The 25,826-nt window shown below is 41.0% G+C and overlaps 2 protein-coding genes and 1 pseudogene across 2 annotated transcripts; 1 reads left to right on the top strand and 2 right to left on the bottom strand.

The window, feature by feature from the left end:
- Positions 1–5,612: 5,612 nt before the first annotated feature.
- Positions 5,613–6,974, top strand: LOC143885972 (pentatricopeptide repeat-containing protein ELI1, chloroplastic pseudogene; annotated as a pseudogene).
- Positions 6,975–14,195: 7,221 nt separating this feature from the next.
- On the bottom strand, positions 14,196–14,879 carry LOC143885971 (uncharacterized). The gene has a single exon (XM_077389996.1). The coding sequence runs from the start codon at positions 14,877–14,879 to the stop codon at positions 14,196–14,198; it is 684 nt and encodes a 227-aa protein (XP_077246111.1).
- A 7,734-nt stretch (positions 14,880–22,613) lies between these two features.
- LOC143886549 (mitochondrial import inner membrane translocase subunit TIM23-1-like) lies at positions 22,614–23,554 on the bottom strand. The gene has a single exon (XM_077390574.1). It carries the CDS (start codon positions 23,359–23,361, stop codon positions 22,804–22,806), a length of 558 nt encoding a protein of 185 aa, XP_077246689.1. The 5' UTR covers positions 23,362–23,554; the 3' UTR covers positions 22,614–22,803.
- Positions 23,555–25,826: the final 2,272 nt, after the last annotated feature.

Genomic DNA, 25,826 nt, shown 5'->3' with positions numbered 1-25,826 from the left:
AAGCCATCTCAGATGAACAAAATGAATAAGACAAAATCTGCTAAAAATTGAGCATACGTGGTTGTTCTGTCATGCAAAAGTGAGCCGCAGAATGGCTTTCTCCGAATTGCCTAGAAAACCCCCCGGATCATATTGTTATATAAAAGTACCTAAAATTTAATTAAAACATATAACCTAATCCATGAAACTTTCTTTTTCGTTAAAATATCAGAAGCCCACATTATTGATCATGAATGATGGACCCCACATGAGAAACCATGCATCCAAGATTGTGTGTATATATGAGAGAGTGAGAGAGAGACAGAGCATTGAAGGTCTGAGACATCAATTAAATACTTCGCAGGGAAGGAAGCAAGTTTAGTCAATGTATATCTCTATGATAATATCTTCTGCACTACTAATAAATGTCACCCTTTCGTTTGTCGGCCCCTTAGTAGCGTATATCTCTTCCTTCCATCCATAAAAAAGATTTGGGAAAAATACACTTAGACCCCTGTTGTTTATGACACATTCAACTTAACCCCAAGTTTAAATAGTTACAAGTAGACCCTTTGTGGTTTCAAAACGTGACAAGTACACCCCCTCCGTCAACTGTCCGTCAGTTTAACCTCACAGAAAGACTAAAACTAACCATGGTTAATATTTTGAAAACAGAAATACCCTCATTTGCAGAGAGATTAGGATTACGCCATTTCCCACTGCCGTTGTCGCCCCTCCGGCCACCACCTTCGGCCACCACTGATGTTGCCATCTCCGGCCACCGCCGTCACCTCCACCACAGACAATCGAACCCCACCCCATAGCTACATCAAACCCACATTTCAAGAAAAAAACTTTGATAAAAACAAAAAATAAAGCCCTAAAACATTAGGATTTTTGTGCAAATCATTATAATGATGTAAATGAAGACAAATAAAACTCCTAAATTGAGGGTTTATTTGTAACAAATAAAACTCCCCCACACATCAGCTCCGTCCAGTTAAAAAAACCTAATGAAACCACAGGGGGTCTACTTGTAACTTTTTAAACTTTAGGGGTTAAGATGAATATGTCAAAAACCACAGGGGTCTAAGTGTATTTTTCCCAAGAGATTTTCCGTCCAATTTAGGCCTACAAATTGGCAATCAAGAAAAATAAATCATTATTTGTGGAGGAATGATAAATGCAAGGGCTAAAGAAGGGCCCTTGAATAGATCCACGTCATTAATTGCAACCAATTCAGTTTCTCAACCGAATTAAAAAATGACGTGGATCTACTCAACGGCCCTTCTCCGGCCCTTGCATAAAGAGACCCCTTGCATCTATCATTCCTCTTATTTGTGTTGATCGGACAAAATTGCACCAAATGAAAATTGATTGGCAAATTAATGCTTGTGAATCATCAAATGAGAGGCACACATCAGTTGAGGGTCCATGATTTTTTGTCCGGAAATGATATGTTAGCCCATATATTTTTCTTCCACGGGCCACCCTCTTGGAGTGTAAAAAGATGAGTCATAAATGAAGTAGAGGGTGTGGTCTTGGGAAGAAAAAGGGGGTGAAGATATATCACAACCCTTTCTAACCTCGACGTACCATGCGTAGGTTCCACAGTAGTGAGTCCAATATTTAGTTTAGTTGAGAGTACAAATATTTACTGGCCCCATAATGGAAAGTACCACGTGTGGTTCACCCGTGTGCTCATCTTACTTTCACTCAACTCACCTAAAACAATGAAAAAAAATTATTTTGGAAAATATATTTCATGGAATAACATAGCCAAGAGCTAGAAAACTCATTTTCTAGATAATTATTTCCAAGAAAAAAAAAAAAAAAAAAAAGGAGTGTCACTATCAAAAGAAAGTATAGTAATATTTTACTAAGGAAAGAGGGAAAGAAGAAAATGTAGGAAGCTAATATCAGCATCGTCTATGTTGTGAGATCAGCACCCCTTTCTTTGTTGTGGAAGTTCATGGTTGTTGAGATCTTGTTAGGAATTACATCTTCCAAAAAGAGAAGATTAAAACTTTGGAAATAGATTAATATTTTTCATTGGAAACTATATGTGCATACATCATATAACTACTCTTAAAGTATAGGGGGGGGGGGGGGGCTCTTGTCCCTCTCACGAAATCGCATGTGATTTAATTCCTATTTATAGACCATACTCTTAATTTAGATTTATCAATAGATTTTTAATATATTAAATATTTAAAAAAAATAAACAAAAGATTAAAAGATTAGGAAAACCTAAACTTATTCTGACCTATGTATTAAGAAAAATAAAAAAACTACGGAGTTCAGTGCGCAGCTTAATTTTAAAGTTTACAAAATAAAGAAATAATACTAAAAGTGTAAAAAAAAATAGGTTAGGGATTAATTTAGTCAATATTCAAATATTGCTTAATTTTATAATAATAATTGTATTTTGAGAGTTCAATTAACAGAGCAACCAATGTCCAAATTAACTTAGACACTAAAAATTAATTAGGAAGGGCATGAACCCCCTATATTGGAAAGGTTGTTAGGACATGGACATTTATGATAGGCCATATCTAATAGTGTGAGTTCCACCTTTGAAACATGTGCCACATGTTTTATAATTGAACTTGGTCAAATTGGATGTGTCCAAATTATCTTCAAATTGCTTCATTTTTTTTTTTTTTCTATCAAGGAGTTGTTGGGTTTTGAACATAAGACCTGTCGTGAGGCAATTGCTCTTATAACAAGTGAAACAACCAATTACTCCAAAAGCTTAAGCGGTTAGAGTTGGTGTTATTTAATCATTTATGCTTCAACTGTATCAATGGTGGGCTTGTTGAGACCCCTCTCGAGGGTAGAATCTTCCGGCTCAGGTCAGTTGAAGCTCAATTTTGATGGATCTAGTATGGAACAACCTTAGTCCTGCAGGAGCCACTCAGTGGCGTCCTCAAGGATGAGAGTAGTTCAACTAGATGGATCTTTGCGGGCCAAGTTGGAATCTTCAGCTCAAATAAAGCAGAGGTGAGGTGGTTCTTCAAGGTATCAGGCTTATTGAGACGGGATTTATGGATGTTAATCGTTGAGGTGACTCTCTCAATGTCATTCATTGGTTTCATGGGAGTCATCCCCATCTGTGGAGATTTAGGACCGAGTGTTGTATTCCCTATTTTTTTAGCATGTTCGAAGATCTTCTAATAGTAATGCCACAAACTTCCTAGTTTGGGAGCTAATACGGAGAGATTGACGATCTCCGACTTTCTTCCTTCTTGAGGGTTTGAGTCCATCTTTGTTAAGCATTTTGTATGTAAGCTCTGTGTTGTATTTTATCATCTCGATTTCGGGGGTTCCCCCTTTTTTTCCTTCTTAATAACATTTTCATCATTCAAAAAAAATGAGAAATTACTAGCACCTTACATGTGTGACGCATGCACCAGAATTATTTTTTCAATCATAATTGTTTTTTTTTTAAGATGTAAAAAAAGTCAATATGATGAAAATTTGTTGACATGAGATTTTTAAATCAATTTATTAGACTATATATAATATATGGATATATGGTTTGTGCGCTAGAGCTCAGCGTGAGCTATAGCTCACAAACCATATATCCCATAGTTTTTTTACTTATCTAGTCCGGTCAGTTTATAGGTTATGGTTATGGTTATGGTTATGGTTATGGTTATGGTTATGATTTGTGGAGGTTTAAAAATGGATGGCTAGAAAATGTGCTTTTATAGATTGAATGGTTAGGATTATGGTATGGAGGTGGTTTCTTAGGAACACACTATTTATGTGAGGTCTTATAGAATGAATTGGTTGGATGACTCAAAGAACATGGATATGGTGTATTTGTGAGCTCTAGCTCACAAACCGCGCCCCCATAATATATATATATATATATATATATATATATATATATATATAGAGAGAGGAAACTGTTGGTGAGCTTAAGCTCACCAAACTTATGGTGTCTGTCCATTTTTGTCCTCCACAAATGGAGGGGTTAGGATGATCCTATGGAGCTGATTTTTGGTACACCCCCCATCTATGTAAGGGACTTTCAAATGAATGGTTTGGATCATCCTAACAAAGTGGGCCCCCATGTGATTGGGCAAGCTAGCTCACCATAAGTTTGGTGAGCTTAAGCTCACCAACAGTTTCCTCATATATATATATATATATAGAGAGAGAGAGAGAGAGGAAACTGTTGGTGCGCTTAAGCGCCCAATCACATGGGTCCCACATTTTCTGTGGTGATCCAAACCATTCATTTGCAAGGTCTTATCGTAGATAGGGGGTGTACCAAAAATCAGCTCCATAGGATCATCCTAACCCCTCCATTTGTGGAGGACAAAACTGGGCAGATTTGTGGATGGGTTAGGATGATTCTTTGGAGCTGATTTTTGGTACACCCCCCATCTATGTAAGGACCTTGCAAATGAATGGTTTGGATCACCACAGAAAATGTGGGACCCATGTGATTGGGCACTTAAGCGCACCATAAGGTTGGTGAGCTTAAGCGCACCAACAGTTTCCTTATATATATATATATATATAAGGAAAGTTTTTCTAGTCGGCCGACTAGAGAACCTTCTCTAGTCTGCCGACCAAAAAACAAAGTGTGCCCACATTATTTGGATAATCCAAAACATTCATTTGATAGGCCCTGGCATAGATAGGGTGTGCCCAAAAAATCAGCTGCTTAGGATCATCCTAACCCTTTGATTTGTTGAGGTTAAAAATGGACAGATTTGTGGAGTTTATACGCGTCCATTTTAACCGCCATAAATCGAAGGGTTTGGATGATCCTATGGAGATGATTTTTTAGGCACATCCTATCTATGTCAGGGCCCATCAAATGAATGCTTTGGATCATCAAAACAACGTGGGCTCACTGTGTTTTTAACTTCCACTGTCCATTTTTAACCTCCACAAATCGAAGGGCTAGGATGATCCTATGGAGCTGATTTTTTGGGCACACCCTATCTATGCCAGGGCCCATCAAATGAATGCTTTGGATCTTCCAAATAACATGGGCCCACTGTGTTTTTGGTCGGCGGACTAGAGAAGGTTCTCTAGTCGGCCGACTAGAAAAACTTTCCTCATATATATATATATATATATATATATATATATATATATATGAGAATAGAGTTCCTAAGGTGTCACCTCATATAGCTTATATGAGGTGGCGCTTAAAAACATAAGGGGCCCACTTTATTTGGATGATCCAAAGCATTCATTTGATACACCCTCACATAGATAGGGTGTGCCCAAAAAATCAACTTCATAGGATCATCCTAACCCTTCCATTTGTGGAGGTTGAAATGGATGGGTATAAACCTCCATAAATCTACCCATTTTTAACCTCCATAAATGAAAGGGTTAGGATGATCCTATGGACCTGATTTTTTGTAGGCACCATATCCATCTATATATATATATATATATATATATATATATATATAGTCTAATTAATTGAATTAAAACTCTCAAGTCAGCAAAAATATTTTTTTTAAATGGACTAAAGAAAGAAAGAGAGATTGTGTTAGGAACAAGAAACTACCAAACCTTGCCTTCAACCCAACCCTGTCGCGTGACATCACAATAACCATCAAATTTCCGTTACTTCCCGGCCAAAAAAAAAGAAGCAAATGGCCGTTGGCGTTCCCGCCACCCATATCCATTCAAATTCTCCCTCCCTCTCCTGTATCACAAAACCTACCCTCAACCACATCAACCAACACTCAAAATCCCCCACCCATGCTCTTCTCCTCTACCACCAAATGCTAACCCAAGGCCGTTTCCCCAACAAACTCACCATTATTTCGGCAATCAAAGCCTGTGAGCTCGTCTCCGCCCTCCAACAAGGCAAAACCATTCACGCCCATATCGTCAAAACTGGGTCCAGCTCTGATATATTCATAGCCACCTCTCTCATTAGTTTCTATTCTGCTTGTCATCATCTGAGCTTCGCACGCCAGTTGTTTGATAAAATTCATGACAAAGACCCAACCCTTCAAACTGTGATGCTAGTCAGTTATATTCGAAATGGTGCTATCGAGAACGCTCGTAAAGTGTTTGATGAAATGCCCAATAGAGATATTATCACATGGAATGCAATGATAAGTGGGTACGCACAGAGCGAGATGCCTAAGGAGGCTCTTCAACTATTCCGCGATATGCAAATTGATAACTTTAAGGCTAATGAAGTCACTCTAGTCAGTGCCCTCTCGGCTTGTTCTCAATTGGGTTGTCTTTCCATGGGCAAATGGATACACTCTTTAATCAATAGAAATGCTGAAATTAGGCTCACTCCAACATTAAATAATGCTCTTGTACATATGTATGCGAAATGTGGTAGTCTAGATGCCGCAGTTTTAGTGTTCTCAGAGAATCCACTAAGAAATTTGGAGTCATGGAATACTATGTTGACTAGTTTTGCCATCCATGGATGTGGGATCAATGCCCTTTCTATTTTTTCGCAGATGGTGAAGAGGGGTTTGATTCCAGACAGAATTACTTTCATGGGCTTGTTAATGGCGTGTAGCCACGGCCGTATGGTCAACCATGCTCGTAGATGCTTCGATTGCATGAGCCAAGTCTACAGCATTGAGCCTAAGATTGAGCATTATGGATGTATGGTGGATGTTCTTTCTCGCAGTGGGCTTTTAGATGAGGCGAGGTTCCTTATAGAGAACATGCCTTTCGAACCAGATTCCTATGTCTGGGGAGCTCTGTTGGGTGGTTGCCAGACTTGTTGCAACTACGAACTTGGGCTGGTAGCGGCTAAGCAGTTAATCGAATTAGAGCCCCACGAGGAGGGTCGTTACGTAGCTCTTTCAAACGTCTATGCCATGGCTGGTAAGGTAGAAGATGCCATGAAAGTGAGGAAGATACTGGTTGATATGGGAATCAAGAAGTCCTCAGGAAGCAGCACAATTGAGGTTGATGGTGTTGTTCATGAATTCTTAGCAGGGGATACTTCACATTATCAATCAAAAGATATCTATTAGGAAAGTGGTATTGAGATTCATGTGGCTAGGGGTCCATTGGATCCAAAAGATCTGAACGTTAATAGATGGATCCATCCACATCCTAAGATTCGAAATTACTTAGGATCGTGACCCAAACGTAGCCACAAAATCCGATTGAGGGTCCTAGATCGGAACAAAGGGCGCTAATGTACAAAAATACCTTCACATTTTTGTTCATTTATTTCTCTTCATGCGGGATATTTTCGTAACATTTAAAAATCATACTCGAAATGGTAAACTTCTCTCACCCTAAGCCGTATAAATTGCAAGTAGGACTTAGGATACTCCGATGGACAGTCCAATTCAAAATAGACCGTGATTAAGATTCTAAGATCATCAAGGTATATAATCACAATCAACAGTAGTACGACTCGTCTAATGACGACAATGAGATAACTCACAACATCTTAGTTCCATGCTGAATCGAGAATGATCTATCCAATGTCAATGATTTGGCTTCTCGTCAAAACATTAAGGCCATGTTTGGCAGCCATGAAAGTTTTTCCCATGGAATGTTAATTTATAAAGGGTTGGGACGAGGGACAGGAACGGTAAGGGAGGGAGAGAATTTACAAGGCCGAGTGAGGAGGTGAGAAGTGAATGAAAAAAAAGGAAAAGAAAAACACTACTAAAAATAAGGATTATATTTCCCTTATTTTTCAGCAACTTTTCAGTCATGCTCTCACTTCTATCCCTCTCCCACTCTTCCTACTCTATGAAATTTGGTAAGCTAATATTCCATGAGAAAATAAAAATCATGGCTTCCAAACTTTGGCCTAACAGTCTCCTTATGATGTGAAGAGTAGGATCAACCATTTATGACTACCCAACAAAGGAATTTCTATGCTATGAAAATGACATAAACATAGAGATTGCGTAGAAGAAATTAGATACAGAGAAATGCACATGGTGCAGTAAATATGTTAGTATTCTTTTGATGTTGATTTCATTAGCGATCCCTCGAAAGGAGTGACCTCCTCAAGTCTTTGGTTCGAGGGCAGATAACGATTGCTTGTTGGTAGAGATGATGGAAAGACATCACTATTTTATTGGTTTTTTGTGGTGCTTCTTATGAAATTCCAAGCTTAAGGGATGATTAAGATAACTAAGGTTGTGTTTACACCAATTTTAAATTTGAAATGGGTCGCGAGAGACCGAATTACAGGATGATGATAGCTCGTTTGAGCATAAGTCAGATGGGTTACTCTTTACACCCGTTTTGAGGATGATCGGCCAGAAGGGACCGAGTTACTAGACTAAGACTCGGTTGGGGTAGATTAAAGAATTGGCATGCCAGATGTCACTTGAGGGAAGGTGGGGTAACAACCACCTGGAAGAAAAGAGGAGACGCAAATAACGGAGCCTGAGATAGGCAGTTATCAGAAGTTCCCTCCTTAAGAATGTGGGGTAATGGAGAGCGGTAACCCAAATACAGCTATATAAGGAGACGCCTGTGTCCAAATAAGAGGTCTCAGAACCAAAATCAAACACGTTTTAGTACTTATCTTTTATCATTTACTTTTCTTGTATTGTCTTTTTCTTTTCATAGCTATAGAAGCTAGGATTAAGGAAATAATCAATTTATCTTAGTAGGTAAGTCTATCTCTTAAATTCGTTATCCCTCACACTGGCATTTGCTTTAATTGTTCTATTGGGTAGTTAGATCAAATGGTCTGTCAAACCTGAAAGTCATTTGCATTCTACATGCATCTGCGATATCATTTGCATTATGCGGGCATCGACATTTTAAACTTGCGAGTCGTTCACTTTCTGCGCGTGTCAACGTGTCGTTCACATTTTGCGTGTGTCGACATCCCCACATTTGGTGTCACGTTCGTACTATAAAACATCCTGAGGAGCCCAAGGAAGAAGTGTTGTTCCCCTCTTCTCCTGAATCTCCTAAAATCCAATCCCAGGGGATGAAAAAAATTCGGTCGTCAACCCCTCGAATTTTCAATCTTACCTCACAAGAGGTGGCATGCCCGCGCACTCACTCCACACTCACCACCACACCCGACTCCGAGCCAGAGCATTTTAGACCGAACAGGTTTGCGGGTGGATAATCTCTCTGTATAAAAGATCTTGGGGCTGTTTATATCAGAGAAAGTAGAGTGCTTATTCAGTTTTGGGATGATTATTAGAGGCAGAATTGAGAGATGTTAGATGGCAAACCCTGATTAGTAGCCTGAGTGACAAATGTGGCTAAATTTCATGGACTAACTTTGACTTTTACTTACATGACATTTTATATAAGGTTAACATTAACCCATTAAAAATGTTTAAAATGATAGAGACCGAGAGATGAAGGCTAGATGGAAGCGATGAGGGTTTGATGGGAGAGATGATGACTTAAAAGAGAGGAGCTGATAAGAGAGAGTGAGTAGGCGGATAGGGAATTGGGGGTTTGATGAAGTTAGATTAATACGATTTGAAGCCATTTGATGCCTATTATTAAGAACCAATACTTTTAACAATCTTGGTTTATTGTGGGCTCACACGACCGTCGGATGCACAATTTGCTCAACTCGTTCAATAATTATTTAACACAAATGCTAAATTGAAGGACGCCCTTTAAAAACTCAGCTGCAAGGGCACCCCATTGGATCCAAGTCACCTTAATTTTATTAAAGCCGTCCAACTCACCTTATCGTATTTATTATTCCTTTACTTTTTACATTTTATCAATGGGGTAATGATATGTACAACCCCTTTTCTTCCCTGGGTCACACCCCTTGTGTCGTAAAAAGAAATAGTGGCTGGAATATCCAAATTCCTCCAGGTCTGTTTAGTTGTTTGTAGGGGTTTTACTTGGGTTTTGGGTGCCATGCCACTAAAATCTCCTAATTGGTTGCCAGTAGAAAACTAAAATCCCTGAAGACCAACAGAGGTATGTCTCCTTATCTTGTGATGTGCCGTGCAAGCAAACTCCAGACAAATCGAAGCAAAAAACAGATTTTTACTTGGTTTTCCATAGGATTTATGCTTTTTCTTTCCTCTCACTCCTCTCTCTATATAGTGGTAATGAAACATCCTACCACTATTCTACACGGTTGAGGGTCACACACTACTTACCACCATTCAACGAGGTAACTACAAGGAGACTGCAGGGCTTGTCTCCCCAGTTTGATTACTACCACCACTACTCTACAAGGTAACTACCTGCAACCAAACAGAGCTTGAGAAAGAATACCATTTTGAAGAATAGTATTTTGCTAGAATGCTTTTGAGCATCCTAGAAGCGCCAATGATTTGGCTGATCGCCTTGCTAAATCAGGAGCCTAGCATCTACAGTCTCATTCTATACGGGGCAATCTTAACCCCGGAAGTGCACTCATAATCCTTTTTTCAAAAATAATTAAAACTTTTTTAAGAAGAAGCTCAGTTGGAACCTAGAATCCTGAAAAATGGCTTTCGCGACCATGGAAGCTTTTGCAACTAGAACAGGCATTACTCAAACTAGGATTGACTCCATATTGGATTTTGACCCCTTGGTTCCTACACAAGCTATACTTTCCTAGTGCAACATTGCATCTGTTGAAATTTTCTACCTCCCTGCACTCTAAAATATCATTCCTCTGGTCTATGTTCCACCCCTTCTTGCTTAGTCCTCAATCATGAGCTCTGTGCTTTGATCCAATCATTGAGATCAATACAAATGCGCGGAATTGAATCCTTAGTTCTCTGTTCCATTATGGGCATTTGAATCTGCACAATTCGAAGTCATCATTGTTCACTCCTCCAGCTATGCACCACTAATGGGGGGGGTTTGGGTTTTTTTAACAGTTTCAAAATAAATCTTTGCAGTGCCAAACAAAACCCATACAGCCTAGCTGTTTCCTCCCAACAACTAAAAAATAGAATTCTGCATAGACTATATATAGACTGACTTGAAAAGAATGGTAAAGAAGTTGGTAATTATTTAATCATAATCTTCCAGAAAATATTGCGAATATGATAGCCTGGTAGGCAAAGAAACAAAACACTTTTACTCCAAAAAAATATTTTTTAGCAAAGGGAAATGATTACTCCACTTTTTCTACACAAAATCAGCATACCATGAGCATAAACATGCAAGAACCTAGTAGATAAAAACATAATGAAATGGGAACTACATTAACAAGGTTTTGATACATTCCATAGGCAATATTGGAGATGGGATAATAGATGCATGTATTTGCTTCGTTCCAATCCCCTAATCACTCCAAATCCTTCCACTTTTTATACGAGTGCACTAAGAGCTTCCAGTGATACTATAAAAAATTAAAAAGGTAAGGCAGGCTTGGGTCTCCTTGTCTTATGCCTCTTGAACTCTTGAAAAAACATGTCGGTACCCCATTGATACTGATAGAGTAAGACGTAGCAATACACTCCCTAATCCATCTTCCGCAACACTGTCCAAAGCCCATCGTTTCCTGTATGTACTCCAAAAGCTTCCAATCTACATGGTCATGAGCCTTTTCTAGATCGATTTTGCACATGATTCCTCAATTACCTCCTCTCATTGTTGTGTCAACTATCTCGTTAACTATAAGAATACCATCCACATAGTTGCAAAAGCCCCTTGAAACTTGGAGATGATACTTCCCATCACTTCATAATTCTCGCTAACACTTTGGCCAGGATTTTATACATGCTATGGAATAGACTAATAGGTCGGAAATCCTTCCAATTAATTTGCTCCTTCTTCGGTATGAGTGATGAAGATGGTGTTTATTTCTTTGCTCAGTTTCCCTCTCTGTTGGAATTCCTTCAAGAATTCAATGACTTCATTTTTTATGAAATCCCAATATCGTTGGTAGAAAGCCATCGGGACCTGGAGCCTTGTCCTTTTTCATGCTACTGATTGTAGCCCAAACTCCTTCGGCCCCGTTTGTTTCAGATTCTAACAGCCGATGGTCAGGGCCCCAGCCGATTATTGGCCCAAAATTATGTTTAATTTTGGCCCAATAATCAGTTGGGGCCCTCACCATCGGCTGTCTCAATCTGAAATGAACGGGGCCTTCCTCTATGAATTCCCTTTCCAACTTCTCAAAATCTCGTCTTTACGCTTTGAATATGTCCGCCGAAGGTGCTTCCGATCTAGCGACGATTATGGGATGTTCCTTGCAGAGTTTGCCTGCCTCTTACCTGGGATTGCCTCTGGGAATAGGTCGACCTCGAAAAAGTGCATGGGATCACATTGTGGATCGAATTGAGCGAAGGCTGGATACATGGAAGAGGAACTTATTATCTAAAGGTGGCAGGTTAACCTTGATCAAAGCTGCTTTGGCCAATATACCCATTTATCAGCTATCATTATTCAAATGCCCGGTGTCTGTGGTCAAGCGCATTGAACAGATTCAACGACGATTTTTGTGGGGGGGTTTAGCGTCGAAGCGGGTCCTGGCGCTAGTGAGTTGGGATTCAGTATGTATGCCCCTTCAAGGGGGAGGCCTAGGTATTCGGAGGATCAAGCAGGTCAATCAAGCACTGATGGGTAAATGGTTATGGAGGTTTGGTGAAGAGAAGTCAAGACTATGGACTAGAGTAATCTCAGGTAAATATGGTGTTGCTCCAGGTGAATGGACTTCCTTGAATATATTCAACAAACCGGGGGTGACGATTTGGCGGGATATTCTCAGCCTCTTACCGCTATTTGATCGTGAAATATCGTATCGTGTGTACTCCGGCGAGCGGATATCTTTCTGGCCCATGCGGTGGTGTTCGGCTGTACCGCTCCAAGCCCTATTCCCGGATCTTTATCTAGTTGCAGCGAATAAGTATCTCTACGTGAAAGATTGTTTTGATTACGTTGGAGGAAAAGTTATATGGCAGCCTCCTTTCCGTCGGAATTTCTTTGACCGCGAATTACCATCAGTGACGAACTTATTTCAGATTCTGGAGCAGAATTATGTTAGAGTCTCTGGGAAAGACAAAAGGTTGTGGGCCGCAACGTCTTCAGGCAGCTTCTCGGTAAAGTCTTTTTATAATAGGTTGGTGCCTTTTGAGGTTAATCATCTAATAGCAAAGGTGTGGAAAACAAAGGCGCCCCCTAGAGTCTGCTTCTTCGGGTGGGCGGCGTTAAGAAATCGAATACAAACAGTGGACTTCCTGCGTCAAAGGCACATGCTGATTGTCGATCACTGTACTTTATGCCTTGCATCAGGGGAGTCGGTTGATCACATTTTCATACACTATCGAGTAGTAAGGGAGATTTGGGGGAGGCTGCTAGGTCGATTTGGCATCATATGGGTGTTCCCTTCATGTTTGCAAGATTTGTTTGCCGGCTGGGGATGTATACCTTGGGGAAGCAAGGGAAAGAGGTTGTGGTGGCTATCCTTAATGGCGGTTTTATGGGTAATATGGACAGAAAGGAACTCTCGGATCTTTGATGGGAAAGCTAAATCTCCGTTCTTTTTATTTATTAAGGTAATTTCGCTTACTATCTCCTGGGCTAGAGCCTTGCCGGTATTCCGTTTCGTCTCGGCATTTGATCTCTGAGAAGGGTGGACGGTAGTGTGCCATAGCAAGGAAGTTCAACAGGTACCCTTTCAGCATTGGAGCCCTCCTCAAGAAGGGCACTTTAAATTAAATTTTGATGGTTCAAGCTTGGGCAACCCAGGCCCTGCAGGGATTGGTGGAGTATTACGAGATAGCAACGGTGTCGTCCTGAAGGCTTATTCTGGGCCACTCGGCATAGCGGATTCGAATGAGGCTGAGGTAAGGGCAGCGCATCAAGGCATAGTCAGCTTGGTTAGGGAAATATCAGACAGCTGTGTTGTGGAGGGTGACTCGCTGAATGTTATAAGATGGCTCAGGGGACCTCGGACTCCCCCGTGGCGCTTTCTTAAATTCTTTGACGAGATTACAGATATCTTACAGGGGCGGCCGGTAACTTTTAATCATGTGAGGCGCTCTGCTAATGACGTAGCAGATAATTTAGCAAAAGTTGGCGTATCGCTGCAGGCTTTAGAACTCTATGATTTTCTCCCGCCCTAATTGTATTGCCTTAGTTTTGTCTTATTTTTCTGTGTTGTAAGGGGGACACCCTCAGTCTTCTTTTAATATAACTGCTACCATTCAAAAAAAAAATTCCCTTTCCAACCATGCACACTGCGACATGTTGATCCTTTTGAAAGGGATTCCCTCCAGTTTTGATCTCCAATCATACTCCAAAGAGTATAGGATAGACAAGTAGCGTAAGATCATATCTTTTATGCATTACGTGTCCTCAATCAACTCATCACCTTCTCTCAAAGAGTTGATTGAGTTGATTTGCCTTCTTGCACTAGCAATCCTATGGAAAAATCTTGTAAATCTATCCCCTTCCGTAAGCCAAATCACTCTATACTTTTGTTGCCATGTAATCTTTTCAACTCTAAGAATCTCCTCATATTCCAGCTTTGGTGACATCTGCTCCTTCTTTCCCTCCTCATTCAAATGATGAAGTTCCTCCAACATGTCCAGCCACTCGATCTCTTGGATCACCAGAGTTTTCCTGGACTCTCTTCCATTCTTCATGATCGTATACCATTCTCTGATTTTCTGCTTTAGTAGTATTAGCTTTTGCTTCAAAATGAAGCCTTTCCATCCTGTCAGCACTGACTCTTGCCACAATTGCTTAATCTTGCCTTCAAATCCCGGTTCCTCACACAGTGCAAGATCAAACTTGAAAGGTCTTGGCTCGTCGTCATCCTCTTTCATTTTGATCATAATTGGGCAATGGTCCGATGTTTGCTGTGGCAAGGCCCTTTGCAATACTAACAGGAACCATTTTCCATCGAGCCTTCTATGGAGCCTGCAGAGAATCAGGTTAGGCTGATTGTTTGTCCATGTATATCTTGCTCCCTTTAAAGGAGGATCCACCAGTTCATTTTCTTGAATAAAATTTGATAACTTCGCCATACTCCTTGTGATCCTTCCCCCATTGCTTTGCTCATGGGAAAATCTCACGGTGTTAAAATCCCCTCAAATTATCTACAGTCGCTGCCACGTGTCTTCTTCTTCCCATCTTTCAAAAAAAGCCTGGGGGATTGGGACTCAGAAGATTCCCCATTGTCTCCACAGATATAGGATCCCATGCTGCCATTTTCATCTCCTGCATTTCCGGTCATAAAACACACACGATTGAACCACCCGACCTTCCCTCAGTGTAGGTTGGTTATCAGCGAAGATCTCTTCAGCCTCATATTTGCTGTCTTCCACAAGTATTCAAGGCTTCCTGTTCTTCTTCGGAAGGCCAATATGGACTCTCCTCGCTTCTGACCAGGCCCATTTACGTTTCCTCCTTAGTGGGAGAGGATGTTCCTTGTTTCTTTTTCCTATCAATGGCAGTCTTCTTTTTTGCCATATTTACCATTTCTACCAACAGAAAATTGATGATTTCATCATAATTTATATGAGTGTAGGAGGTAATCTTGTCCGAACTCACCATTCCCGCCAGCTTTTCAAGACCTTTTTCTTTAAGCTCCATTTGGTTGCTCGAGGATGGTTCAGAGAGTAGTGGAATATGAAGTCAACAGGAAGGAGAGAAGTATTTTGATTTGTCTAGAATTACCTCGGAGAATAGTGTAAGTAGGGTTTGGTTGCATGGCATATACTCGGAGACTAGGAGAATAAGTAGGGGTGTCATTACCAATAAAGGGAGAGATGAGAGAGAAGGAAGAGAGAAGGGAGAGCACCATTCCCTAGAAAATTCCACCAAAAATCCTTGCTTTTGGAATAATTTGGTTTAAAAGTCATAAGGAAGGGACAAGGAGTCAATGTCACCAGACAAGCAATTATTATATGGGAGACATCCAAGAGAGTAAAAGAGGAGTCCAATGCTATTTGGAAACCAAACAAGGAAATTGCCCTACATCGCAGCTATTCTCCAACAAACTTCCTGGAAAATAAAAACCCAATGGCAACCAAACGGAGCATTAGGGTGTGTTTGGTTGCACAAAAGCTCAGCAGCCGTAGGAATTTGCTTGGATTTGGAATGTCATTCCACGTTTGGTTGCCAAAATAGCATTGGACTACCTTTTGACTGCCTTGGATGTCTCACATGCAATAATTGCATGTCTACTAAGGTAGATTCCTTGTCCCCTCCTCATAACTTTTAAACCAAATTCTTCCAAAAACAAGGAATTTTGCTTGAATTTTCTAGGGAATGGTGCTCTCTCTCTCTCTCTCTCTCTCTCTCTCTCTCTCTCTCTCTGGGATGGACCGCTTGGATTAAATCTTTTCTCGCAAAGATCAGACTATTGAGCAGAAATTATCTTTCCTCAATTTCTCTTTGAGATAGTCTGGGCCATTGATTTGTGGTGATTGATCAGACAGCTCCTGAGTTGTCTTCCTACCTGGACCTTGCTGCAGCCCGGCTCTTGCGGACCCTTTTCTCACTTTCACTAGGGCTTCCCAGTAGGTTTTGCCACCTCCCCCTTTCTTCTTCCAAAAACAAGGAATTTTGCTTGAATTTTCTCTCTCTCTCTCTCTCTCTCTCTCTCTCTCTCTCTCTCTGGGATGGACCGCTTGGATTAAATCTTTTCTCGCAAATATCAGACTATTGAGCAGAAATTATCTTTCCTCAATTTCTCTTTGAGATAGTCTGGGCCATTGATTTGTGGTGATTGATCAGACAGCTCCTGAGTTGTCTTCCTACGTGGACCTTGCTGCAGCCCGGCTCTTGTCTTCCTCCCTGGACCTTGCTGCAGCCCGGCTCTTGCAGACCCTTTTCTCACTTTCACTAGGGCTTCCCAGTAGGTTTTGCCACCTCCCCCTTTCTTCTATATCATCTCCCTTCTAGAGCCGTCCCAACCTTGTCTCCTCCTTTGTACCCAAATAGGAAGCGTGATCTGTCCCGCCTCATCTCTTCAGCTGCCAGTCTACCCCCAACCCCAATAGAGTACCAGCTTCCCCCCACCTTCAGCATGACTGTAGATCTCAGAAATCCCTAATCACCAGTCAAGGTTAATGCCCTGGCATAAGCCATGCTTTCTTCTATTGCCGGTCGGCTCTCATATCCACCTTCAGAACCGATCCTAGCAATCTTCCCAAGGCTTCCACTATGGATGTGGCCCATGCATGCAGTGGGATGCCATAAAATCGGACCCAGATTGACCTTGCTCCAGTTCTATATGCCGCATTCCAAGGATCGATTTTCAGAAGTTTCTAACCCCAGACCCAACTTCCAGCCTTGAGGATAGTTTCGGCTTGTGATTCCGATTGAAAGTAAAACAATACCTCTTCATCGTTCAACGTCAACGGTTAAGGGAGTTTTCGGATATCCCAAAACCATTGCGCCCAGCTGTGTATTTCCTCTATGCTCCAGATTGGCATATTGACTTTGCCTATCAAGCACTTAGAAAGAAAAAAAATTAGCTCCACCTTTCTTACAATGATACCACATGGTAACCTCCTTCCTCACGAATATCCACTTGATCCCCCTTGCAGCCATTCCTCGATTATCTTGAAGCTCGTCTTTTGTTTGCTATGGTTGGACTTTGATTACTAGTGTGGAATCTTCAAGCACCATCGACAGTCAGCCCTGGCTTGAAGTTGTGGTAAACTTAGGTTCCACACTTCCAGTCACAGGGTAAGAACGGAGATCTGCTATCCGGGGCTTTTCAAAAACCTCTATTCCTTCGCCTTTTCTGCTCCCATACCCCTCCCCACCAAGATCATCATCGCTATTGATTTCTAATGATCTTTGGTTGCAAGAGTTATTTTCCTTCGCAGTTGTTCCAGTGTCACTCTCCTCCAAGGTATCCTTCCTATTTTGCTGAATACCCTGGAAGTTCTTGGTGATGACCCTCTTCTCTACCATTAACATTTTCTTTCTGCAACATTCGTTGTTCAACTCTAAGGTATTAGGAGCATCTTTCATGGAGTACTCACCTTGCCGTAGAAACAAATAGACGCCTTTCAAGCTTTCAATCAAATTCCCAGGGTGGAATTTTCCATGGTCGATCGAGGTTCCCAACTCCATAATCTCCATGGATGCTTTTACCTTCCTAGGCATTATTCCTTTCGTTATATTCTTACATACATCTTCTATCTCCTCTCCGGTGAGAAAAACAAGTGAAATCGATCTTCTTTTTCAAACCCTCAAGATGTGTGTAAGCTCCAACTGCCCTCTTCAATCCCTTTTTTTTTTATAGTTGTTGACATGAATGCCTCCCCCACCCCGACATATAATAGTAGACGGTTCCCTTCAATCCTTAGTTGCGTACTTACTAAAAAAAGTAAGTTGTGTATTTATTAAAAATAGTAAGCTTTCTGCGAATTCATAGAGATATTTTCTCCTCCCTTTGGATGGATAAACTCTTTGAAACAAAATAGGGGACAGACCTTTTCATGTAGATGTGTCATACCACCTCATTCCTTTGATGCATAACATATTTTTTACACATGTGCAACATGTATACATGAGAAATATTCTCATCCAATTGAGACCACCTGCTCTTAGACCACGTACCTCTAAGATCCACCTGGATCATGGCTCTCCCTGTTGAAAAATTTTTGCACCTGAGAAACCGAACTGAAGCTGGGAATACATCTTCCCCCATCTCTAATATACCCGTCGATAGAAAACGAACTCCCTTAGTAGGTCTAACATTCAGTACACTATTCGTAGTGGCTCATCATCCTCAATCCTCTAGATACTAAACTAGGTCCTCCTCCTCAATCTCAAGGGGCCGATCTAGAATGGATCTGAGAGGTAAGATGGTCTCTAAGGTTGATACTCACTGGGATACCTTCACAGTGAGGAAAGTTTGATACTCACTGGGATACCTTCACAAACCTCAACTCTCTGCCAAGATGGTCAAAGCATGAAATAGAAAAATGGGGAGGACAAAGAAGCATCCACATCCCCCCCCCCCCCCCCCGCCCCGCCCCCAACACCCCGCGCGCGTACCCTTCGATACTCCTTCTTGGGATAACTTCTCGGCATCGGTATTTTGCCTATCTTCTTACATGATGAAAGGAGATGTCTGATCCTGCCACTTTATCCATAATCTCATCCATCCAATGGACAAACCTCTGCGGATGGGAAAGGCTTCCCTTTAGCCATTTCATAACATTGATTGAATCACCTCCCACCATCACTTGATCAAAGGGTGCTTGGCATGATTAGCCGGATTCCTTGAAGAACCGCTCTAATCTCTACCTCATTGGAGTCAACTATCCCAATAGGACCTGTGTAAGCCCACTTCACAGCTTCACTTTCATCCCTGAGGAGACAACCTATTCCAGCTGGACCAAGATTCCCAATGCTTGAGCCATCAAAACTCAGCTTTAAGTATCTCTGTGGAGGAGGCTCCCAGCTTTGGGAAATGGGCAACCTTTCCTCACCACTTGTGCACACCTCTCCACCCATGGCAAAGATCATAGGCAGATACAAACCGAAAGCTAGGAAGAGCCCTGGCTCGATATGGTAAGCATGATTGCCTTTGTGTATATGTGCTGCTCGGGTCCTTTTACGATGCCCCTAAAAACACTCTCGCATATCTCTCTCTTTCCCTAGAACCCAAATATTGGCCAGCAATATCTTTCGTTCACCACAGGGTAAAGGACCAACTATCCAGTAGATCCGAGAGTTTTGATGGGAATACCCAAATCATTCCAAATCTGCTGAGCATTTAGGTCCAAATATATCTAGTGATTTTGCAATGTAGGAATATGATCCACTAATTCCCTCGCTTCTAGACATAAAGCGCAATGATCGATAGTCTACGTGTGGATTATGAAGGTGGCCCACTGAGAATTTTATCTAGGACCTCAATCCAACCAAATGCATATACTCTTGGCAGGGCTGGTATGCTCCACACTCTGGCTGCAAACAAAGATGCAGAGTTAGATGTAATCTGATTGTAGAATGATTTGATAATAAACATCCCAGAAGAACACCAGATCCAAACCCTATCATTCCCTCAAGAATTTTTCATATAGCAACCCTCAAGCAGATCCAAAACTTCCAATAACCTCACCATTCGGTCCCGTTCTCTATCGAAGAAATTTCTTCTCAGATTAATCTTCCAAGAGATGCCATTCTCCCCTCGATCAAGGCAGTCTTTGACCCAGGCCTCCTTATCCAACATCACTGCCTCCTTATCCAACACCACTACATATATATCGGGAAAAGATTCTTTCAACGGGGCCTCTACCCACACCACTTGTGAGACAAAATTGTATCCTCTCGAATATACACTAAATCTGACCCCTTTATTAAATTTGTGACTTTGGCTTAGAATCCCCCCAAACCGACATACTTGCCTTCAATTACACCCATAAATGATTGGATTCTTCTCCAAACCTCCAAAACCACTTCCCTAGCAATACTTTATTTACTTCCCTTACCCTTCCGATCCGTAGACCACCCCCTGCCTTAATCAGCTTGCGTACCTCCTTCCACACCACTAGATGCATTTTCCTCTTTTCATATGGTCACCCTCAAAAGGAATTGCCTTTGTATCTGCGCTGTTTGTTCCACGCTCATGGGGCATTTAAACACTTCTAAAGACTCTTTAAATAATGAGAAAGACTAAACAATAATCATCTATCTTCCCAACCTAAAAAAATGAACAAAGGTGAAAAGACATGGGAGACATGGGAGAAATTATCCTCACTCACAGATCTACATCCCAGTGTACGATACCTCCATTTCAGAAAAAATTTATCTACTTCTAACACTCAAGATGTGGGTATCCTCCAAGTGCCCTCTTCAATCCCTTCTTTAATCCTTGTTGACATAAATGCCCCTTACTTCTAATCGTAGGGAATTCCCTTCCATCCTTATTTGCATACTTATTAAAAATAGTAAGTTGTGTACTTACTAAAAATAGTAAGTTTCAATTCTCTTTCTCCCCTCCTACAAAATAGGAGATTGAGATATTTTTCTCCTTGAAATAGGAAATAGAGATATTTACTCCTCCCCACGAAATAAGAAAGGAGAAACTCAATCCAACAAAAATAGGGGATAGACCTCCTCCACGTAGATGTGTCATACCACCTCATCCCATTGATGCATATCTTATTCTTTTCACATGCACACATGCGAAAGATTATCTTGCATATCAGACCCCTTGATCTAGGCCCACATACCTCTAAGACCCACTTAGATCATCCACTCTCCAGGTGTGATATTTACATAGAAAAATAACCCACTCATTATATTAAACAACAAATGATGCAGTGGCATGTTGCATATACGGTCATTTTCATTTTTTGAGAGATATATACAGTCATTCATACTTTTAAAACTCACATCACATCATCGTGGACTCCCCCAAGTCGACTCCCTTTTTTCCCTTGGCTGCATTCTGTGTTTTGTCCTACGGAGTCGATAAAAACTCCTTTAACTCTCCCGAGTTATAACTACGTCAACCGAGTACCCAACCACGTCCGCGCCGAGCCGACAAGGATTTTTCTTGGACGCATTTTGACGCGCATCGTCGTCAAAGGGGATGAGATTTACTCCGATCCCATCGAAGTCAAGTTTCTCAGAGCGAAACTGAAAATGCTCGAAGTTCTCAAAGAACTTGAAAACCCTAAAGGCCAATTTTCATTCAATAATTCACAGAACCACATTACATTGCTTCGATGATATCTATTTATAAGAAAAGAAACCCTAAGAGTTAACTTTAGGCCTAAGCAATTAATCTCAACCGTCTATCAATCTAAATTAAGCTAAATAAAAGTTAAAACTTGAATAAAATATCCCTAAAATAGAAATCTCATAATTGGCATAAATCGTTATCGTAAAATGCCCATAACTTTCTCAAATCACATCCGAATCTCGTGATCTTCGGCTCGTTAGAAAGGTATCGAAAAACCTTTCTAATGATACCAAAATCAAGAAAAAGGCACAAGATTTGATGCTTGAAATGTAAGGTACAGATAAGATGACGAAAATTGAAGTTAAGAAAATAAGAGATTTCTTTCACGGAGACAAACAGAACATTCTTGGTAACTTCACCTGCATCACACATCAAAAAACATTCCACCAAGTGGTAGAAAGAAATTATCTAATGACAACCAGTATATCAACCAGGGAAGAAAATGATCATTTCCAAAGCTGATAAGGATCCCTTAGAGCATCTCCAAAAGCATCAATCATTGCTTCTCTTGAAATTCCAGCTACTAAAGTACCAAAACCCTTGAATGAGCCCAAAACAAATTCTTTCGATGGGCTATCCTAGAAAGATCAAAACTACACGCCTACACCTATCGGGTAGAATAGATTTTGTGAAGGATTCCTAAAATCAGAGTGGTGTCCAAATCATCAGGATGTGAGGAACAAAAAACTTGTACGCACAGCCTACTATTTCAAAGATTGCCCAATATGAAACAACAATTCACATATAATCTAACATTCAAAAGAAAAAAATTAAGAAGCAAAACAAGCAAAGGTACAATAAATTCATAGAACAGATTTTGTCAAGGATTCCTAAAATCATAAAGGTGTCCCAATCGTTACGGCAGAGAACATAAGACTTGTATGCACAGCCTCCTATTTCAAAGATTGCCCAATCAGAAACAAGAATCCACATATAATCTAACATTCAAAAAAAAAAAAAATCCAACAAAATTTAAGAAACAAAACAAGCAAAGCCACAATAAATTCACGAAATGCGAATTATTAAGAGCGCCAGACAATGATAAGCATATAATTAAACGCCTTTAGCTGTAAATATTCAGCATCCGCACATTCCACAGTTGCACATAGCGAAAAAGGGGGAAAAAAAGAAAAAAAAATGGAACATATATATATCTTTCAACAGTGCAGAAGAATGATATCAGAAAAAACCCAACAAAAAGGGAGAGAGAGTCCAAATAGAACCAAACCCTAAATAGGCACATATCTCTTCACCAATTGCTTCGCTGTAACCACGGCTCCAACCGCAAGCCCACCAATAGCACCCGCAACAGCCGCAGACCGTGGGCCCGACGCAGCCTTAAACAGAGCTCCAGTCCCAAGCCCAGCCAAAACACTGTTCATAACATCATCAGTATCTCTCACATAAACAATCCCACTCTCCAATCCAGCATAAAGCAACCCTAAAACTCCGACTCGATTTCCAAACTTCCGCCCAGAATGACCGGACGCGTTGAGAATCCGATTTACGCGGAGTTTTGTCGTGTCTCCTTCTTCTGATGCCCTAACCCCTTCAATGAGGCCTTTTCCGGCACCGGAGATTGCTCCGGCGAGGTATCCGGTGCCGGTGTAGTATGTTAGGTTTTCTCCCCAGGATCGACGTTGCCTGAGAGATTCTTCTTCGAAGAGGAATTCAGGTGTGGTTGGGATTTTGTAAGGGTTTGAGATTGGGATTTGGAGATCTTTGTATGGGTTGTAAAGACGGACATGGCTGTTGTTATCGTCTCGATCAGATCTTGAATCTGCCATTTGTGATAGCTCTGGTTTTTCTAGGGTTAGGGTTTTTTTTTCGTTTTTCTCTTCTCTCCTCCTTTTTAGGGTTAGGATTTTTTTTCTCTCGGAGCGAGAGGAAAGGAGAAGAAAAGAGGAGAGAGCTTTTGTTTGTTCAAAGGGAATAACGAGTTGAAAGGGGCGCCGCCCGAGAAGTGTGTAGAAAAATCTGAGGACATTAGTTACTAATTATACCCTAAGGCTTAAATTATTGACCATTTCACACTTTCGTATTTAGGGCTGGCGACGGGGCGGCCCGGGCCGGATGTTGCATTCCCGTCCCCGCGGGAAAGACCATTCCCCATCCCCGCCTCACACAAAAATCCTCACCTCAAAGAAGCTTTTTAACACCCCAAAAAAAGAAAACGACAAGCTGTGTTTGTGCACTTATCAAAATATGGTAGTGCCAATATTACTAGCATAAAAAAAATATTTTCTGTTAACTTAAAAAACACTAAAACAATACTAAAATAAGAGGATATTGATAATGGCTTGCATATAAAAACGGGCAGGGCCATCTCCATCCCCGCCCCGTCCCCGCTTCGGTTAAGACCCCGTCCCCTCTCCAAGCCGGGGAATCCCCTCCCCGTTCAGGACGAGGCGTGGCAGATCCCCGTTTTAACGAGTGAAATTGCCAGCCCTATTCGTATTCTTGGGAAATTAGGGTTAGTATTGTAATTGAAAAACAGTTTTTTCTTGTGTGCCACACCACCGTTCACGGTACATGTGTTGGGTGATTTGAACCGTTGATCTTGTAGGCCCACACAAGATTGATGTATAATTTTCGACCCACTAATATTTACTTTTCGTAGAAGAAGAATAGTAATATAGTATGGGTAGACCTCGCAAACAGGTGGGCCGGGCCGAGTCAAAATATGACCCGGAAAGTTACGGGTCACAAATGGTTGACCCGGACGCCACCCGTACAGGCCGGGTGGACCCACGGGTCACCTGTTTTTTTGGTAATTTTTTGTTTTTTTCTGTTTTTTTAAGATTCTTGTTGTTTTTATAGGTATTTGCTAGCCACCTTCGCCGAAGGCTACTTCTCGCCCATCTTTTGATGTTAGCCATTTAGACTTTTTGAGAGATTTATCTTATTCTTGACGTGATGAAAACTGCACCGAAGTACCACTCCTGCAAAGGTGGCTAGCATAATAATAATCATAGTAATTATGCCGCAAGTCCTAAGTTTTGGAAAAAAATTATAGAAAAAGGGCTAGAGAGTAGAAAAACTAGTGAAAAAAGTACTGAGGTACCTTTATATGAAAACTACGAAAAAAACTACAAAGAAAATGCATTAAAACATGACAATTACGGTAAAAAGCCCAAAATAAAACCTTGTTTCATTTCTCTACGGGCACCCGCGGGTCGTTTTCAAATGGGTCACGAATGAGTGATCCGTACCCTTGAAAATACGGGTGGGCCGGGTCTACCCGCGGGTCCAGGTCACTTCTTGCCAGGTCTAAGTATGGGTGATGATAAATTTGCACCCCGCTGTAGGATAATTCGCACCCCTGTAGCGTTAAAAAGTGTTAACGTCTGTCACATATCCTCCTTTATAGGGTGTGAATTATCCTACAGGAGGTGCGAATTTATCATTGACGCCCTAATAATAATATGAGGAATGATAGATACAAAGGACCTCTTTATGCAAGGGCAAGAGAAGGTCCTTGAATAGATCCACGTCATTTTAAAAGTCAGTTGAGAAACTAAATCCGGTTGCACATAATGACGTGGATCTATTCAAGGGCCCTTCTTTAGCCATTGCATAAAGATGGCCCTTGCTTCTTTCATTCCTCCAATAATATTCAAGCTTTTTTTTAAAGGGAATGCACACTGACCTTTTAAAGGGGAATACACACTCTGATGCAACAGCAGTTCCGCGAAATTCCTTCTGCAATGGTCCCTAGCAAATCCCTTTCTAAGAAGAATGGTATTAATATTTCCAACAGGGCGATGATATTTTCACTCCCCCTGCATTACGCACACACAATGGCCTTTCAGTCAATATTTTATAGATATGTTGAGTCTATGTTGATTTATGCATGCTAATAAGGTCCAGAGAGAAAGACACAAAGAGGGTCGATTTAAGATATTTGGGGCCGATTTATCAATGCCCGCTAATAATTGGTGATATGTTCTTATTATTGCCTATACTAAGTGCTTGCCGTGATCCATGTTAATAAATTAAAATAATTAGTTAAATTAATATTCATAAGTCTACCTCTCCCGCGCGCGCCCTACGTCTTTCTCGCCCCTTGTTAAACTAATTTATCATGAAAAAAAATTCATTGTTGCCAAACATGGCTAGTGTAAGAAGGGTGCTGGTGATATTGGCACTTCCTACTTAATAATAACTTTTTTTTCTTCGTTTTGCAATGTTCTAATTAGCTGTCGAATGTACCAACAGCCAATCAAGGGATTAAGGAATGCTATAAACAGAA

The sequence above is a fragment of the Tasmannia lanceolata genome, unplaced genomic scaffold (genome assembly GCF_043159265.1).
Source record: "Tasmannia lanceolata isolate RefF3 unplaced genomic scaffold, GAP_Taslan_0.1 ptg000011l, whole genome shotgun sequence".
NCBI lineage: Eukaryota > Viridiplantae > Streptophyta > Magnoliopsida > Canellales > Winteraceae > Tasmannia > Tasmannia lanceolata.
The sequence above is the reverse complement of the archived record's forward strand: the minus strand, read 5'-3'. Positions and strand labels throughout refer to the sequence as shown.

Bases quoted from the DNA above. Each gene is read 5' to 3' on its own strand.
- LOC143885971 (XM_077389996.1), bottom strand. From the start codon at position 14,879: ATGGCGAAGTTATCAAATTTTATTCAAGAAAATGAACTGGTGGATCCT.
- LOC143886549 (XM_077390574.1), bottom strand. From the start codon at position 23,361: ATGGCAGATTCAAGATCTGATCGAGACGATAACAACAGCCATGTCCGT.